The sequence below is a fragment of the Eriocheir sinensis genome, chromosome 1 (genome assembly GCF_024679095.1).
Source record: "Eriocheir sinensis breed Jianghai 21 chromosome 1, ASM2467909v1, whole genome shotgun sequence".
In the NCBI taxonomy this organism is placed as follows: domain Eukaryota; kingdom Metazoa; phylum Arthropoda; class Malacostraca; order Decapoda; family Varunidae; genus Eriocheir; species Eriocheir sinensis.
The window spans coordinates 38,108,223-38,128,354 of NC_066509.1; the positions used below are offsets into that span (position 1 = coordinate 38,108,223).

The 20,132-nt window shown below is 44.6% G+C and overlaps 1 protein-coding gene across 1 annotated transcript; it reads left to right on the top strand.

The window, feature by feature from the left end:
* The first annotated feature begins 2,861 nt into the window (after nucleotides 1–2,861).
* LOC126999444 (uncharacterized) lies at nucleotides 2,862–4,139 on the top strand. The gene has a single exon (XM_050862076.1). It carries the CDS (start codon nucleotides 2,862–2,864, stop codon nucleotides 4,137–4,139), a length of 1,278 nt encoding a protein of 425 aa, XP_050718033.1.
* The last annotated feature ends 15,993 nt before the right edge of the window (nucleotides 4,140–20,132 follow it).

Consider the following 20,132-nt stretch of genomic DNA (forward strand, 5'->3'; position numbering starts at 1 on the left):
TAATAGATAGTGGTTACCTTATTCACTTCTATAGCCTGTGTTGATTAAGGGGAGTGATCCAGGGGTGCGCGTGGCCTCAGTGCGCATCTCCGGGGTAATAATAGATAGTAATTACCCTGTTCAATTATATAGCCTGTGTTGATTAAGGGGAGTGATCCAGAGGTGCGCGTGGCCTCGGTGCTCATCTCCGGGGTAGTAATAGATAGTAATTACCCTGTTCAATTATATAGCCTGTGTTAATTAAGGGGAGTGATCCAGAGGTGCGCGTGGCCTCGGTGCTCATCTCCGGGGTAATAAGAGATAGTGGTTACCTTGTTCACGTGTATAGCCTGTGGTAATTAAGGGGGGTGATCCATAGGCGCGCATTGCCTTAGTGCGCATCTCCGGGGTAATGATTCTCTCTCTCTCTCTCTCTCTCTCTCTCTCTCTCTCTCTCTCTCTCTCTCTCTCTCTCTCTCTCTCATCAATCAGTCTCTTCATCAATTGTTTTCTTTTTCCTTGTTATCTCTTTCATCTCTCCCGTGTATTTCTTTTTACTCCATTTCCATTATTTTCCTCCTTTCCTCTCTTTTATCTCCATGTTCTCACTCACTCACTCACTCACTCACTCACTCTTCCTCCTCCTCCTCCTCCTTTTGTGAATAATACTTTTGCTTTAATTGCTTATCCTGAATTTTATCTTCTAATTCGCTTGGTCATTACACTGCCACCTCTTCATCTGACTCAGTCCGTATTCTTAACCCGGTGGTGGTAACAGCGGGGATCATGTTTCTTAATGGTCCCTCCAAGCGAGAAAAATGAGAAAAAATCACCCCTCAGACAGACCATTTCATAATATATATCAAAGCATTTGTGATCAGATTATGTATCATCTATTTGGGGGTTTATATCATGGCACAAATTTGGCCCGTCGCTGCTACACGGTAAAGCCACAAATTTGGCGCGTCGCTGCTACACGGTAAAGCCACAAATTTGGCCCGTCGCTGCTACACGGTAAAGCCACAAATTTGGCCCGTCGCTGCTACACGGTAAAGCCACAAATTTGGCCCGTCGCTGCTACACGGTAAAGTCACAAATTTGGCCTGTCGCTGCTACACGGTAAAGCCACAAATTTGGCCCGTCGCTGCTACACGGTAAAGCCACAAATTTGGCCCGTCGCTGCTACACGGTAAAGCCACAAATTTGGCCCGTCGCTGCTACACGGTAAAGCCACAAATTTGGCCCGTCGCTGCTACACGGTAAAGCTGGCCCGTCGCTGCTAACAAATTTGGCCTGTCGTTGCTACACGGTAAAGCCACAAATTTGGCCCGTCGCTGCTACATGGTAAAGCCACAAATTTGGCCTGTCGCTGCTACACGGTAAAGCCACAAATTTGGCCTGTCGCTGCTACACGGTAAAGCCACAAATTTGGCCCGTCGCTGCTACACTGTAAAGCCACAAATTTGGCCCGTCGTTGCTACCAGGTTAAGATGAGCTTCAGCCACTGTGTTCCAAGCTCTCCCTCACCAAGACACTGCTTTTTGTATAGGGTAAGGTGGGTTAAGATGCCCCCCTGGGGTGAAAGGCCCCCCATTGGTTTTGTCTTTCTTTCTTTTCTCAAGCAGTCACATGATCAAGTAGGCAACGCCAACGCTCTGTGCTCACAGGAACTACTGGACTAAACAATGGACAGTTGCTCTGGCCACAAGGGGACATTTCTTCTTTTTGACTAATTTCTTGTAAGTTTTCAGTGATTTTAATGATGCCTAATTAACGACAAAGAACTGTAGTTATCCTGATGGCTATGGATACTTGCTCTAAGATGTCCAGACCATATTGCATGTGACTATACTCTGCCTACTTACTTGTAGGAAAGATGGTGACATTTTGTGTATATATATGTTCCCAGGGTAAGAGGCCCCCTGTGCCTTTGGGGTAAGTTGCCCACAGGGAGGCCTTTTACCCCACATGTGGGCCTTTTACCCCATTATCAGCAAATTGGCAAATGGCCTTGTTTGATGTGTGGGGAACTATTTGCTAATAGCAGACCTTCAGAAAAATGGGTCCAATGTCGGGGTTGTAGAAATTGGTCACATGCAGAATGCACAACTGGAGTAGGCCTAGATCTGTATGCATGTCAAAACTGCGAGTCTGATTAGGCATTACGGTATTGCTATAAATATAAATTGTTAAGTTTTTGAAGGGCATCCATAAGTGAACACTTTTGAGTTTGAGACTATATGGAAGTTGGTGTTTTTAACTGTTTCAGATATCAATATTCAACAGAAAGGACATATTTTATCAAATTAATTGAATATTTAGTTCCATATATTTTTCATGGAAGTAAATGTTCCTTTTGTTACAAAAATTCAGAAGAAAGGGAAGCTAGTCTAATATTACTAGTCTAAAAGAAGGGGATACCTTTTAGAAAATTAATTAATTGTTTAGTTTTACATTCTGTTCATTAGGAGACACAAATTTGACAGTGTTCCTATATTTCACATCAAGAGAGAATTATAGGGTATAGTTTTCAAAAATGGAATACATTTTAAAATTTTATAATGTGAAAAAAAATCACAAGAAACCCAACGAACGATATCAAGACGAAGTTGAACCGTATCATCCGCCAGACTAACAACAACAGCAGTACGAAGCTCCCCCTCATCGAAGGCGACCACAAACTGGGTTACGCTTATGGCAACGTCAAGACCCACAAGGAAGGCCACCCCCTACGTCCCATCATCAGCCAGACACCATCCGTTACTTACAAACTCGCCAAGCGCCTCAACGAACTCATCACACCATTCACACCAGCCTCCTTCAGTTTGAAGTCCACAACAGAGTTCCTCGATCTCCTGAAGACTACCCGTCCCTCCAACATCATGACATCCATGGACGTTGAATCACCCTTCACCAACGTACCGGTCGACGAAACCACAGATCTCATCTGTCAACGCATCTACCACTTAGAAGACGAAGAGCCACTCAACATTCCCGAAGCCTCGCTGCGCCTCCTTCTACAAGCATGTACTAAAGAAGTACCATTTTACGGACCCGACGGCAAGATGTACGTGCAGCGAGACGGTGTGGCCATGGGATCACCCCTCGGCGTCCTCTTCGCCAACTTCTACATGGGGTCCATCGAAGAAAGGCTATTTGCACGCCACCCTCAGCTCAAACCACAAATCTACGCCAGGTACGTCGATGACATCTTCATCAGCGTTGGCACCGTGAGCCACATCAACGAGTTAATCACCGAATTCAAGAACGACTCCTGCTTAAACTTCACGCAAGAAATAGAACAAAATAAGAAGCTCCCATTTCTGGACACCATGGTGCACCGTGAGGACACATCTTTTTCAACAGAAGTGTACGTGAAAGCCACTAACTTCGGGTTCTGTCTCAACGGTGCTAGCGAATGCCCCGAAAGATATAGGCGCAGCGTAATCAGCGCCTTTGTCAAGAGGGCCCTCACACACACCTCAGTATGGGCAGCCGCGAACACCGAGCTGAAGAGAGTTTCCCAGCTTCTCGCCAACAACGGCTACCCGCAGCAAGAAATTGACGACGGGATTAAACGACGACTCGATAACTTCATGAGTCCTGAACCAAAAGAGAACGACACGTCGAGAATCACCCTATATTACAAGAACACCATGTCGTCAGAATACAAAGAAGACGAGAAGACCCTTAAGAAGATCATCCACAAGAACGTAACACCCACCAACCCCGACACCAAGCTCGACCTCATAATCTTCCACAAATCAAGAAAAACCGCCAACCTGATCATGAGAAACAGCTGTCTACCTCCGACAAGTCCACTACAAGAGGTGAACGTCGTGTACCAACACACATGTTCTTTAGGTGACTGCAGTCGCCTACACTCTAGGTACATCGGCGTCACCACAACAACTCTATCGAAGAGAATAACAGCTCACCTCACAGATGGAGCAATAAGAAGGCATTACCTCAGCGAACACGGACTCATCCTGAGGAGGAAACACATGGAGGACAACACCATAATATTGACAAGAGAAAACAACAACAAGAGACTCAAAATGACCGAGGCAGTGCTAATTTACACCCAGAAACCTGCAATAAACATACAGCAGCAACCCGACACGTCACTCCTGACAAAGAGGCAGCGAGCGCCAAGCTAAGCTACGATTGGCTGAGAGCCGCGCACACTAACGCGCAGGCTCAGCGAGGCAATATATAGCTCCGCCTACCAGCCACTCCTTCTCCTACACCTGCAACGAGAACATCTCCTGAAGATGGCCGAATAGGCCGAAAGACGTCTTGAGACATGGATCTCCATTACCTACAACCAGAAGACCGCGCTACAGTGCGTGAAATAGAAAAAACAACTTATAAAGAGAATAATGCTAAATCTGCTGATGATTATATATATATATATATATATATATATATATATATATATATATATATATATATATATATATATATATATATATATATATATATATATATATATATATACAGTAGCCTCTCGAGTTTCGCGCTCGCTTCGTTCCGAGGGTATAGCGCTAAATTCGAGGATCGCGAAGCTCGAGATATTGAAAACACTGAAAAAGCGCTTACCTGTTCCGACCTTCTTTTTTTTTTTTTTTTTTTTTACATGTGGGCTATGGCGCCGGTAGACTATCCATCTGGGCCTGATGGTCGGGCCTAAGCCTGTCATGGCACAGGCAATGGTTTATAGTGGCGCCATTATAATTGCCCCCCGAAGCTGATATTTTTTCCTCCTTCACTCATTTTGTTATCTCAAAATACGTACCTTGGAAAAAGGAAGAAAACAGGAAGAGAGAACGAGTCGTTTTAAAGCCATAGATGAAGCCTTACGATTGGCTGAGCTCTGAAAACACGCTTGTGATTCGCTGGGAGTCCGATGACGTCATCACCGGAGCTCACCCCGTCAGCGGCCACGCTGCCTTGGGGCAGTGTCACACTGGCCCTTTTCCTCTAACCGTTGTGGCTACTGGCAACGCCCGTGCGCCCATCTGGGAGCGAGTTATCGGTTGTCCGTAACCTGGTGTCACACTGGGCCTTTTTCTTCCCACCGCGTTGGCGGCAGCTTGGGCAACCGGCAAATCCAACTTTTCCGGGTGTGCGTCACACACGGCCAAGGTCGGTTGCCCGTTTCCACATCCACATCGTAAACAAAGCACTTGCCCTGTATCAACATGGCGTCGTCTGCGAAAGTAAGGGCTGCCGCGGCTTGTGCTGCCATTACCCAAGCTACGGACTTGTTGCTGCAGTTAAATGGCAGGAAGAAGCTGTTGTGGGTGTGGTGTGTCTGTGGTTCCTCCGTGCCTGTTCTCATTGTCACCATTGTGCGTGAGCGGCCAACCCACCCATCTAGACTCCGACCATATAAACACGTGGATCGAGTAACAACACACACACACACACACACACACACACACACACACACACACACACACACACACACACACACACACCAGACTCATCATGAACCATGGCAGATGTTTCTCACAAACAAAAATGGCTTCCCCATTTCCTAGAGTGTGTTAGAACTTATTTGTTGAGTGGTTCATACAAACCAAACACACCCAGTGGCAAGAAGAGAGCAGTGTTAAAGACGACTGCTCTCTTCTTGCCAAGAGCTAGGAGGTTTGGTTCATGTGAGCCACTCACCAAATACTGCCTAACACACTCAAGAAATGGTGAAGTCGTTTCTGTTTGTCAGAAACATCTGCAATGGTTCCTAATGAGTCTGGTGTGTGTGTGTGTGTGTGTGTGTGTGTGTGTGTGTGTGTGTGTGTTGTTATTCGATCCATGTGTTTATGTGGTTGAGTCAAGATGGGTGGGTTGGCCGTGCACGCGCAGTGGTGACAATGAGAACTGGCATGGAGGAACCACAGGCACGCCACACCCACAACTGTTTCTTCCTTCCATTTAACTGCAGCAACAAGTCCATGACTTGGGTAATGGCAGCACAAGCCCTTACTTTAGCAGACGACGCCATGTTGATACAGGGCAAGTGCTTTGTTTACATTGTGGATGTGGATATGGGGAACCGACCTTGGCCGTGTGTGATGCACACCAGGAAAAGTTGGAGTTGCCGGTTGCCCAAGGTGGCGCCGACGCGATGGGAAGAAAAAGCTTACGGATAACCGTGAACTCGCTCCCGGTTGGACGTACGGGCGTTGCCCATAGCCCCAACGGCTGGACGAAAACTGCCATTGTGACACCGCCTTAAAGCAGTGAAGCCGCTGATAGGGTGAGCGTCGGCGATGACGTCATCGGACTCCTGGCCCCTCTTCCTTCCTTTCCCTTTAAATCTCTTTCATTTTCCTTCCCTTCCTTTCCCTTCCCTTCCCTTTAAATCTCTTTCTTTTTCCTTCCCTTCCCTTCCCTTCCCTTCCCTTCCCTTCCCTTTCCATCTCTTTCGTTCTTTTTCCTTCCCTTCCCTTCCCTTCCATTTAAATCTCCTTATTTCTTTTACCTTCCCTTCCCTTTCCATCTCTTTCGTTCTTTTTCCTTCCCTTCCCTTTAAATCTCTTTCTTTTCCCTTCCCTTCCCTTCCCTTCCCTTCCCTTTCCATCTCTTTCGTTCTTTTTCCTTCCCTTCCCTTCCCTTCCCTTCTCTTCCCTTTCCATCTCTTTCTTTCCCTTTCCTTCCCTTCCCTTTCCATCTCTTTCTTCCTCTTTCCTTCCCTTAAATCTTTCCTTCCCTTCCTTTTCCATCTCTATCGTTCTTTTTCCTTCCCTTCCCTTTCCATCTCTTTCGTTCTTTTTCCTTCCCTTCCCTTTCCATCTCTTTCGTTCTTTTTCCTTCCCTTCCCTTTAAATCTCTTTCTTTTTCCTTCCCTTCCCTTCACTTCCCTTACCATCTATTTCGTTCTTTCCTTCCCTTCCTTTAAATCTTTCTTTTCCTTTCCTTCCCTTCCTTTCCATCTCTTTCTTTTCCTTCCTTCCCTTTCCATCTCTTTCTTTCTTTCCTTCCCTTCCTTTCCATCTCTTTTCTTTCTTCCTTCCCTTCCTTTCCATCTCTTTCTTTCTTTCCTTTTCCTTCCTTCCCTTTCCATCTCTTTCTTTTTTCCTTCCCTTCCCTTTCCATCTCTTTTCTTCCTTTCCTTCCCTTCCTTTAAATCTCTTTCTTTTTCCTTCCCTTCCCTTTCCATCTCTTTCTTTCTTTCCTTCCCTTCCCTTTCCATCTCTTTCTTTCCTTTCCTTCCCTTCCCTTTCCATCTCTTTCTTTCCCTTCCCTTCCCTTTCCATCTCTTTCTTTCTCTTCCCTTCCCTTTCCATCTCTTTCTTTCTCTTCCCTTCCCTTTCCATCTCTTTCTTTCCCTTTCCTTCCTTCCTTTCCATCTCTTTCTTTCCTTTCCTTCCCTTCCTTTCCATCTCTTTCTTTTCCTTCCTTCCTTCCCTTTCCATCTTTCTTTCCTTTCCTTCCCTTCCCTTTCCATCTCTTTCTTTCTCTTTCCTTCCCTTCCCTTTCCATCTCTTTCCTTTCCTTCCCTTCCCTTTCCATCTCTTTCTTTCTCTTTCCTTCCCTTCCCTTTCCATCTCTTTCTCTTTCCTTCCCTGCCCTGTCCATTTCTTTCTTTCTCTTTCCTTCCTTCCTTTCCATCTCTTTTCTTTCCTTCCTTCCTTTCCATCTCTTTCTTTCCTTTCCTTCCCTTCCTTTCCATCTCTTTCTTTCTCTTCCTTCCTTCCCTTTCCATCTCTTTCTTTCCTTTCCTTCCCTTCCTTTCCATATCTTTCTTTCCTTTCCTTCCCTTCCCTTTCCATCTCTTTCCTTTCCTTTCCTTCCCTTCCCTTTCCATCTCTTTCTTTCTCTTCCCTTCCCTTTCCATCTCTTTCTTTCCCTTTCCTTCCCTTCCCTTTCCATCTCTTTCTTTCCCTTTCCTTCCCTTCCCTTTCCATCTCTTTCTTTCCCTTTCCTTCCCTTCCCTTTCCATCTCTTTCTTTCCCTTTCCTTCCCTTCCCTTTCCATCTCTTTCTTTCTCTTTCCTTTCCTTCCCTTCCCTTTCCATCTCTTTCTTTCTCTTCCCTTCCCTTTCCATTTCTTTCTTTCTCTTTCCTTCCCTTTCCTTTCCATCTCTTTCTTCCTTTCCTTCCTTTCCATCTCTTTCTTTTCCACCTTTCCATCTCTTTCTGGTGTTAGTGTGCTCCATCCTGCCCAGCAAAGGTTGTAATTCCACCTTCCACCTGGTTCTCTGTCTGGTGTTAGTGTCTCCATCCTGCCCCAGTGTAATTCCTTCCTTTCCACCTGGTTCTCTCCATCCTTCCCAGGTTGTAATTCCACCTTCCACCTGGTTCTCTGTCTGGTGTTAGTGCTCCATCCTGCCCCAGCAAAGGTTGTAATTCCACCTCTCCACCTGGTTCTCTGTCTGGTGTTAGTGTTCTCCATCCTGCCCCAGCAAAGGTTGTAATTCCACCTCTCCACCTGGTTCTCTGTCTGGTGTTAGTGTTCTCCATCCTGCCCCAGCAAAGGTTGTAATTCCACCTCTCCACCTGGTTCTCTGTCTGGTGTTAGTGTGCTCCATCCTGCCCCAGCAAAGGTTGTAATTCCACCTCTCCACCTGGTTCTCTGTCTGGTGTTAGTGTTCTCCATCCTGCCCCAGCAAAGGTTGTAATTCCACCTCTCCACCTGGTTCTCTGTCTGGTGTTAGTGTTCTCCATCCTGCCCCAGCAAAGGTTGTAATTCCACCTCTCCACCTGGTTCTCTGTCTGGTGTTAGTGTTCTCCATCCTGCCCCAGCAAAGGCTGTAATTCCACCTCTCCACCTGGTTCTCTGTCTGGTGTTAGTGTGCTCCATCCTGTATGAAGCTGGAAGGCCTGTATCATAAGCTCTCTCTTACTGCCTCTGATAGAAGTCTACATTCCTATAACATGACATCCATATACTTTTTTTATAATAAGGGTCAAGACAGCACCATTTTAGACTGAGACCTGGATCATATTCCCTACTACTACTACTACTACTACTACTACTACTACTACTACTACTACTACTTATCACACCCAAACCATGACTACTTATTAACTACTTCAAGCTCAACTCATTTCCTAGGGCCAAGAGTTGTTGTATATTAAGTATTAAGAATTTTATCGTAGCGACCATTCCTATAGTCTTAGTTGTGTGGAAGTGGAAGTCAGGTGGAGTGGGAGCTTGTGGAGTATTGTCACCCACTCCGCCCCAAAGGGTTTGATAGGTGGAATGCTCACCGCGTGCCGACAGCTTGTTCCCGAAGCCTTGGCGTGCTCTGACACCCACCCTCTACATCTAGGCAGCTTTGTCAGCCACTGGTCATTGAAGAGACTGAGGCAAGGGAGAGATGCAGTTCCTCTTCATCTTCTTCATTTAACCCGTCCGCTGCGATTGTCAGGGATTTGTCCTTCACTGGTAGCATGGTAACATATAGTCCCAGGTCTTTTTCTTCCTCTGTGGTGGATAGTGGAGTGTTTCCCATGTGGTATTGGTGTGCTGGATATCCCTTCACTGGTAGCCTGGTAACATGTACTCCCAGGTCTTTCTCTGCCTCTGTGGTGGATAGTGGAGTGTTTCCCATGTGGTATTGGTATGCTGGATATCCCTTCACTGGTAGCCTGGTAACATGTACTCCCAGGTCTTTTTCTTCCTCTGTGGTGGATAGTGGAGTTTCCCATGTGGTATTGGTGTGCTGGATATCCCTTCACTGGTAGCCTGGTAACATGTACTCCCAGGTCTTTTTCTTCCTCTGTGGTGGATAGTGGAGTTTCCCATGTGGTACTGGTATGCTGGATATCCCTTCACTGGTAGCCTGGTAACATGTACTCCCAGGTCTTTTTCTTCCTCTGTGGTGGATACTGGAGTTTCCCATGTGGTATTGGTGTGCTGGGTATCCCATCCCAAGGTGCAGGACTTTTCATTTATCTTCATTGAATTGTAGCAGCCACTTGTTGTTCCATTCCTGTTGCTTGGTGAGGTCTTCTGGTAGGAAATCCGCAGCCAAGGGGTTAACGTCCTTATATTTCCTTATGGGGTTGGATGGAGTCTGAGTCCCTCCCACTCTTGATCGTAGACAGAAAGATTTGGACGCATATCATTGAGCCTCCAGCCTCATAAGAGAGTGTGGGAAAGCTTGACATTGAACAGGAAGGTGAATGTAAGATCTGAATTATTTTACGGAAACACAGATAAAAAAATTTTTGCCCTCAAATCCCATGACAGAGGAATAGAGAAGAGTAGATTGGTGGATAGAGGAGTAGAGAGTAGAGATGATGAACGTAGGATCTGAATTATTTTACGGAAACACAAATTGATAAAAAAAATCTTGCCCTCAAATCCCATGACAGAGGAATAGAGAAGAGTAGATTGGTGGATAGAGGAATAGAGAGTAGAGATGATGAACGTAGGATCTGAATTATTTTACGGAAATACAAATTGATAAAAAAAATTCTTGCCCTCAACTCCCATGACAGAGGAATAGAGAAGAGTAGATTGGTGGATAGAGGAATAGAGAGTAGAGATGATGAACGTAGGATCTGAATTATTTTACGGAAACACAAATTGATAAAAAAATTCTTGCCCTCAACTCCCATGACCGAGGAAGGATAAAGGGATGGAGAAGAATAGATTAATAGAGGAATAGAGAATAGCTTGTGGGTGTCTGCAGTGAGGGTGAATGTAAGATCTGAATTATTTTACGGAAACACAGATAAAAAAAATCTTGCCCTCAAATCCCATGACAGAGGAAGGATAGAGTGATGGAGGAGAATAGATTAATAGAGGAATAGAGAATAGATTGTGGGTGCCTGCAGGGAGGGTGAGTGCAACCTTGCCAGACCGTCGTACTCAGTTTTTCATATTTCCCAATTTCCAACCAAAAAACTGTCTCCTCGGCGCCAATAACTGGCTTTGTATGTTGTTATTATTGAAGCGGTTGATTATCGGTGCTTCCTGGTGATATTTATGGGGGAGAAGGATTGCTTGCTAGTTATTATTGAAGCGGTTGATTATCGGTGCTTGCTGGTGATATTTATGGGGGAGAAGGATTGCTTGCTAGTTATTATTGAAGCGGTTGATTATCGGTGCTTGCTGGTGATATTTATGGGGGAGAAGGATTGCTTGCTAGTTATTATTGAAGCGGTTGATTATCGGTGCTTCCTGGTGATATTTATGGGGGAGAAGGATTGCTTGCTAGTTATTATTGAAGCGGTTGATTATCGGTGCTTGCTGGTGATATTTATGGGGGAGAAGGATTGCTTGCTAGTTATTATTGAAGCGGTTGATTATCGGTGCTTGCTGGTGATATTTATGGGGGAGAAGGATTGCTTGCTAGTTATTATTGAAGCGGTTGATTATCGGTGCTTCCTGGTGATATTTATGGGGGAGAAGGATTGCTTGCTAGTTATTATTGAAGCGGTTGATTATCGGTGCTTCCTGGTGATATTTATGGGGGAGAAGGATTGCTTGCTAGTTATTATTGAAGCGGTTGATTATCGGTGCTTCCTGGTGATATTTATGGGGGAGAAGGATTGCTTGCTAGTTATTATTGAAGCGGTTGATTATCGGTGCTTCCTGGTGATATTTATGGGGGAGAAGGATTGCTTGCTAGTTATTATTGAAGCGGTTGATTATCGGTGCTTCCTGGTGATATTTATGGGGGAGAAGGATTGCTTGCTAGTTATTATTGAAGCGGTTGATTATCGGTGCTTCCTGGTGATATTTATGGGGGAGAAGGATTGCTTGCTAGTTATTATTGAAGCGGTTGATTATCGGTGCTTCCTGGTGATATTTATGGGGGAGAAGGATTGCTTGCTAGTTATTATTGAAGCGGTTGATTATCGGTGCTTCCTGGTGATATTTATGGGGGAGAAGGATTGCTTGCTAGTTATTATTGAAGCGGTTGATTATCGGTGCTTGCTGGTGATATTTATGGGGGAGAAGGATTGCTTGCTAGTTTATTGTTGCAAGTGAACAACAAAGGGAAGGGAGGAGCATGCCATCCCAACCCCCAGGCAGTACAGGGTGTGACTGTACAGCTACGGATACATGTGGACGCAGCACCAGGAAGGAAACTGAAAAGATACAATGGCAGGGGACAAGTGCTAAAAGAATAAAGGCCTTGAGTTAGTCAGGGGAGCAGACATAAGGGACTGAACATATGAGCTACAATCTAGCGGCAAATGCAGGATACTCACTGAGCACAGCTGAGAGAACGTTATTATTAGAGAAGGAGGAAAATGTGATGCTCGGAGTGCGGTAGTCTGGCAGCGGCGGGTGAGTGTACGGTCTGAGGAGTTGTTTTGCTGGGTGTTGCTTGCGGGTGACGGCGAGCTCTTTCATGTTCCTCCTTAATTCCTTTTTTTTTCTATTCTTTTCGTTCTTGATTTCAGGTTGATTTTTACTCCGTTATTTATTTATTTTTTGTCATTATTTTTTATCTCCTCCATATTTTTACTCTGTTCAAATTTTATTTTTATTTTTATTTTGATTATTTCATTTTGTTTTTTCCCTTGAGCTGCCGTGCCGTCCTTCTCGTAAGACAGATACATTCGCCCTATTATGGTAGAGTTTCACCTTTAAAATGGAAAATGGGAGCTTGTAAGAAAATGCATTTACCTTTTTTTTTATTTCCTTACTACTGTTTAATTGCAAGCGGTCCCTCGAGGCTGTCCGGGTAATTCTTGAAGACATAGACGGGCCAGCGACGGGCTTGGGGTGAGGTCGGCGCGGGTGAGCAGTCATGCAGTGTCTCGGCTGGAGGCTTGAACCTGATCCTTTTTGTAGTTGTGAAAGTGAGTGAGCAGTGTCTCGGCTGGAGGCTTGAACTTGATCCTTTTTGTAGTTGTGAAAGTGAGTGAGCAGTGTCTCGGCTGGAGGCTTGAACTTGATCCTTTTTGTAGTTGTGAAAGTGAGCAGTCAGTGTCTCGGCTGGAGGCTTGAACTTGATCCTTTTTGTAGTTGTGAAAGTGAGCAGTCAGTGTCTCGGCTGGAGGCTTGAACTTGATCCTTTTTGTAGTTGTGAAAGTGAGCAGTCAGTGTCTCGGCTGGAGGCTTGAACTTGATCCTTCTCGTAGTTGTCAAAGTAGATTTACCTTTTTAATACAGTGTCCGGGAGGAGTTTGTGTTTTATAGCGCTGAAAGTTTTTATTACTCTGTTGATATTCCCGGCGGCGTAGCGGACGGAGGGGGATTTACCGCAAGGGTGACTTTTCTTTATCAGGGGTGACGGACGTCAAGTCTTTTTCACGGATGTCTTTTGTCTTTGTGAATAATTTCTCTCTCTCTCTCTCTCTCTCTCTCTCTCTCTCTCTCTCTCTCTCTCTCTCTCTCTCTCTCTCTCTCTCTCTCTCTCTCTCTCTCTCTCTCTCTCCTTGCTATTCTAATGGGTCATAAAATATCTTTGTTCATTATATTCATTTCCTTGCTCTTAACACCGAGCATGAAGGAGGATATATTGAGAGAATAAAGGAAATTAACATATTGTACCTATTAGCGCTATTGTTACTTATATTAGGGTGCCAGGAGCCGTACAGTTTAGATTTTTTCTATAATTAAAGTCTTCAGTGGTAGGTATCCCCGCTTCCATCATTATAACGGAGAAAAAGGAGAAGTTTGAGAAGAAAAAGGTAAATATTCTAGACCCGTCGCCCTTACTCATTCCCTCCACAAGCGGAAATCCTGGTATATTAAGGCTACAAAATTTAGTAAAGTGGTGAATAAGCAATAAATAATAGTAATGATAGGCAAATAATGAGTGGTAAGTAAAGAGATTAATTAGTGCTGGAGGTTAGGTAAATATCGTTAGGCCCGTCGCCTTCACGCCATGGCGGGCAAGTTGCGTCTTCGGGAGGTGGCCGTGCCGTGAAAACGTTTAAGAAAATGGTGCTTTTCGTGGTGAAATAAGAATGGCGGTTGGTTGAATTGCGATAGAATGGTATACGAATGTTAGTAGTACGGTTGGGTGGTGGTTAGCGCCCGGTAGATTGTGGCAGAACGGTAGAAATGGTGGTTGAAAGAAAATATTGGTTGAAAATAATGCTAAGAAAATAATTGCTGTAGAATGGTATAGACGGATGTTGGTAGTACGATTGGGTGGTGGTTAGCGCCCGGTAGATTGTGGCAGAACGATAGAAATGGTGGTAGAAAGAGAAAATATTGGTTGGAAATAAATTTTTTTTTTTTTTTTTACGTTGTTGCCTATTGCGCCGGTAGGCATCTTCCCGGTGGGGCCTGATGGTCGGCCCAAGGCTTCTTCCAGGTGGGGCCTGATGGTCGGCCCAAGGCTTCTTCCAGGTGGGGCCTGATGGTCGGCCCAGCCCGTTCTGGCGCAGGCGAGTGTTTATAGTGGCGCCATCTTGCATTGGCTCATGCTGCCCCCCGGAACTCGTTCTTGATTCGCTTGGACGGCTTCCTCTAGAGTCCGGGTTGATGGGTGGTCTTCAGGACAGCATGTGGGTAGTTTTAAGCCACTCGGCGGTGACTGAAAAATCCGAGTGGTAGCGTGAGGATTCGAACCCGCGTCGTCCATCACGCGGCGAATGTGGGTCCAGTACGCTATCACTTCGGCCACCGCCTACCCTGAATGCTAATAAGATAATCTTGCAGTGTATTGAAGTGAGGACAGTTAAGTGAAATAGTGCCATTGACAAGCAAAGTGCGTGTGAATAAACAAGAGAGGGCCAGGAGGAGGAGGACGTTACAAAGCGATACGGCTGGAGAGAAGAGAGGAGGGTGAGTACTGGAGGGGGAGAGGAGGGAAGAATTGGAGGAGGAGAGAGAGAGGAGGGAAGAGGGTGAGTAGTGGAGGGAGAGTGGGGAGAGAGGATCTGGATCTGGACGAATAATGCGCCTGTACAGGTGCATAACACGCATATATGTGTTGGCTGTTGGGGGACGGGGGAGCCGGGTGTGCAGGGGAGGGAAGTGAATCAAGTGTAATTGTTAATGTTGATGTGTTGTGGTGACAAGTGAGTGTGTTTTTGTTTTCTGAATGAGTCTATTGCACCGCAGTCTGTTGAGGGAGGCTGTTCCAGTCACGTATGGGGCGTGGAAAGTATGAGTGCTTGTATGCGTCAGTGTTAGTGTGATATGTTTGGTATTTATGGATGTGTGTGTTACGAGTGCGTTGACTGTTTGCCTTGTGTAGGTATGTTTGTGGGTCAATGTCAATGTGAGTGTTTGTGATCTTGTACATAAGTGTAAGTTTACCGTTGCTACCGTTTACCGTTGATGAGCTTTCAGGCCCCGGTCCGCCGCCGTGGCAGCGCTCCACAGGGCCGCTAACATTATAACAGTAATATTAGCACCTAAAGTTGTCCTCAATCCTCATATTTGTTAAGTCGTAGGATTTAGTGAATAAGTGAGTCTTCAGCGCTTCTTGAAGATTGCCAGACTGTCACTGTTCTTAACATCCCCGGGTAACTCATTATAGAGCCGCGGGGCACTCTTCTCAAATGCTCTGAAACCCAGTTCCAGGTTGACCCTGGGCTCATAGAGTCTATACCGTTCTGTACTGTGTCTCACTGACATGGTGGTGTCCAAATGAAAATCCTGTAGAATATTTCTCAAATATCCAGGTTTACCAAGTCGCGTTGCTTGATAAGTCAAGACATATTTTGTAGACTATTCGTGCCTTAATGGGTAGCCAATGCAAGTCTATAAGTGCAGGTGTTATTCTCTCACGGGGGGCAGACCCTTTATTAGCCTTGCAGCTCTGTTCATAACAAGTTGTAGTTTCTTCAGTAGATATTTAGGAAGGCCATAATAAAGTGAGTTACAATAATCCAGCACGCCCGAAAACATTAGGCTTTATCATGATGCCAGGCGACGAGTAAAAAGATTAGTATGTCAGGCAAAGCGTAGATATGAAGAAAATATTGCATCCAACTGTAAAAATAATCCGAAATCCTTCTTCATTTATATAAACAACAGAAAGGCGATCAGAAGTGGAACTGAACCTTTAACAAACAGCGACGGTGCACTAGTGACTGACAGCCAACACATTGCAAACCTCTTAAACAGTTACTTTTCCTCGGTGTTTAATACTAACAGTCTTCTTCCCACTACCACCAGCACCAGTACTAATGTAAATCTCGAGCATGCATTGCCTAATTTTGAAATAACAACCGATGAAGTCCTTAAAGCACTCCATTCACTTAAAACAAATAAAAGTCCCGGACCCGATAAAGTATATCCTATACTGCTTAAAGAAACAAAGAGCGAAATACTCTTCTCCCTCACAACCGTATTCAATATGTCCTTGCGACTAGGCATCGTCCCTTCGGATTGGAAAAAGGCTAACGTGACACCGATTTATAAGAAAAGAGACAAAAAAATACCAGGTAATTACAGACTCATTAGTCTAACTTCAGTTGTAGGTAAGCTACTTGAGAGCATAATTAGAGACAAATTGTGAGTTACCTTGAAAGCCAGTCATTAATTTTCAATTCATAACATGGCTTCCTTAATGAAAGATCCTGCCTATCAAACCCATTCACCTTTTATAACGACCTCTTCTCAGTTTATGACGTAACCAAATCAGTGGACGTAGTCTATCTTGATTTCCAGAAAGCGTTTGATAAAGTCCAACATCATAAATTACTTTATAAATTAAAGCAAATAGGTATTGACGGTCAAGTAAACCAATGGATCGCGAATTGGTTGAGCAACAGACAACAAAGAGTGGTGATTGACGGATTTAACTCAGAGTGGGCACCAGTCACTACTGGCGTCCCTCAGGGCTCGGTTCTTGGCCCAGTGCTCTTCATTATTTACATCAACGATGTGGATGTTGGACTCAATAATCGCATTAGTAAATCTGCAGACGACACAAAGATTGGTAACTCGGTTCTCACTGACGAAGACAGGCAAAGCCTCCAAGAGGATTTGCACAAAATTTCAGCTTGGTCGGATAGATGGGAGATGCCCTTTAACGTAAACAAGTGCCAGGTCCTTCAAGTTGGAACGAGGAATAAGAAGCTCGATTACGAAATGCACGGCGTTAAACTCAAAAGCGTTCAATGCGTTAAGGACCTGGGGATTAAAATCGCGTTAAACCTCAAATTCTCACAGCAATGCATCGATGCAGCAAATAAAGCGAACAGAATGTTGGGCTTCATTAAAAGAAACTTTTTATTCAAGAATAAAGATGTAATACTCCCGCTCTACAATAGTTTAGTCAGACCCCACTTGGAATATGCGGTACAGTTTTGGTCTCCCCACCATGCAAAGGACATTGCTAAATTAGAAGGTGTTCAGCGTCGGGCAACGAAAATGATCCCTTCCTTGCGCAACAAATCCTACGAAGAAAGGCTTTCTACCCTTAACATGTTCTCTCTTGAGAAACGTCGCCTCCGAGGAAAACTGATCGAATGTTTTAAAATACTTAATGGTTTCACGAATGTAGACAGATCAACATTGTTTATGATCGATGACACTTTGCGCACGAGGAACAATGGCGTAAAACTCAGATGTAGACAAGTTAATTCAGACTGCACCAAATTTTTCTTCACCAACGTTGTAGTGCGAGAATGGAATAAGCTTCCACCATCAGTGGTCCAGTGTAACACGATTGACTCCTTCAAAAATAAGCTCGACCGTCACTTCCTTGAACTTAATATCAACCAAAGTATAAATGCAACGTTTTGGAGCCTTCTGATTAATGTAAAATCACTTCGGTTTAAGGACAGACCACCTAGTCTGGACCATGGGGTCTGTGTGGTCTGATTTTCTATGTAAATCTCTATCTCTCTCTCTCTCTCTCTCTCTCTCTCTCTCTCTCTCTCTCTCTCTCTCTCTCTCTCTCTCTCTCTCTCTCTCTCTCTCTCTCTCTCTCTCTCTCTCTCTCTCTCTCTCTCTCTCTCTCTCTCTCTCTCTCTCCATCGTTTTCCGTCTTCATATTATTCATGGCACGTCTTATTCCCTTATAATTTCGTTCACCAAGTTTGTTGGTCGTGTTTCTTTGTTTAGTTTTTCTCTTCTCTAGTTTCTGTGTCCCATATTTTCTGTTCCTCAGTGGTCAGTTTCTCTTCGTCCACGCGGCATCAGCAGGTATTATTCGTAAACTCCTTTTTGGTTCTCCTATGATTGATTTCACGTCTCATTCCCTTTAATCTTCTGTTCGGTTAATCTGCTTCAGTGTGTATTCGTGAACTCCCAGGAAGGGATCGGCCAACCTTTCCCTGCAGGCCCATATTCTCAAGCGATGCGGCGCCCAAGAAACACATATTTGATACTGTTCCCGTAGGAGTTTGAGTCATTTCCAGGGCTAGTGAAATACCCTGGTGGTAGTTTGACCTTTCTTCTGTACCCTGAACGTGAAAAAACCCTCATGAAAACCCGATTGATATCCTTTTATGTCCTTGGAAATAGTTGACATGAGAAGTGTGTGTGTGTGTGTGTGTGTGTGTGTGTGTGTGTGTGAGAGTCTGGAGACAACAAAGGCTTGCTGGTGACAGGATGCGTTTCCGCTGCTGATAACAAGAGTACAGTGTGACACTATCTATAAATACTACAAGAAGGAGAAGATGATGAAGATGATGATGATGATGAAGATGAAGAAGACGATGAAGAAATAGAAGAACGAAAAGAAAGGGAGGTAGAGGAAGAAAAGAGGAAGAAAGAAGAAGAAAAAGGAAAAGAAAGTGAGGCATCGAATAAAAAGACGAAGAAAGAGAAGAAAAGAAGAAGAGGAAGAGAAAGAAGAAGGAAAAGAAAGAGGAAAGAGAAGAAGAAAGAAAAAGAAGAAAGAGAAAGAGGAAAGAGATTAAAGAGAAAAACGAAAAATAAGAAGAAGGAAAACATGATAAAGAGGAAAAAGATCAGATAAGAGAAGAAGAAGAAGAGGAAAAGACGATGAAGAAGAAGAAGAAGAAGAAAGAGAAAGAGGTTGAGGAGGAGGAGAAGAAGGAGAAGGAAGAGGAAGAGGAGGAGAATGATGATGATGAGGAGGAGAAGGAGAAAAAAAGGAGAAAGAGGAGGAGGAGCAGAAAAAAGAGGATGAGGAGAAAGAAGGAGAAGGAGGAGGAGGAAGAGGAAGAGGAGGAGGAAAAGAATAAGGAGGAGGAGGAAAAGAATAAGGAGAAGGAGAAAGAGGAGGAAGAGGAGGAGGAGAAGGAGAAAAGGGGGATAAAGAGGAGAAGAAGAAGGAATAGGAGGCGGAGAATAATGTATCGTATTTCAGGGGTAGTGTTTGATATGGTCTTTTGGGAATGGCTTAGGAAGGGAGAGCTTGTGGTAGGAGTGTGTGTGTGTGTGTGTGTGTGTGTGTGTGTTTCCGTATATATAACTAAAGTGTTTCTTGTGTTTCCCTTCATTCCTTCATATTTCTATCACGGGAAGTGTCGGAAATGGTCTCTGGGAAGGGAGAGCTCTCTCTCTCTCTCTCTCTCTCTCTCTCTCTCTCTCTCTCTCTCTCTCTCTCTCTCTCTCTCTCTCTCTCTCTCTCTCTCTCTCTCTCTCTCTCTCTCTCTCTCTCTCTCTCTCTCTCTCTCTCTCTCTCTCTCTCTCTCGTGTGTTATCGTCATCTTGAACTTGTGTGAAGCGAGAGTTTCCGATGAAGGTATCACACACACACACACACACACACACACACACACACACACACACACACAGATCGACAATAGTGAGCACTTGCTCACAACGTGAGGGTACCTGCTGGCGAAAGCGAGTCCAACTCGTGATCAGGCCGTGGTGAATTACACACACACACACACACACACACACACACACACACACACACACTCACTCACTCATTCTTTTATGCTGCGTGGTTCAGAGAGAGAGAGAGAGAGAGAGAGAGAGAGAGAGAGAGAATTAGTAATAGTAGACAGAGGAGGAGAGAGAATGAGATGAAGCTTCCATAAGTTCGGAAATCCTTCGTCACTTTTTGATGAATCTGAACCTTTACCGCGGTGACTTGGCTCACTGTCCTCCTCCTCCTCCTCCTCCTCCTCCTCCTCCTCCTCCTCCTCTTCCTTTTGTTCGTTCCTTCGTCTGTGTTTTCGCTCAACCATAAATATCAATAGAGTCATTTTGTATTTCTTTTTAGTTTTCGGATCGATTTTGTACCGAGGTGTTTTTTCTCTGTTTTTCTGTTTTCTGTTTTTTTCTTTTATAGCGAGGTAAGGTTTTGTTTAGGTTGTACTGTTTTTCTTCTATAGCGAGGTGTT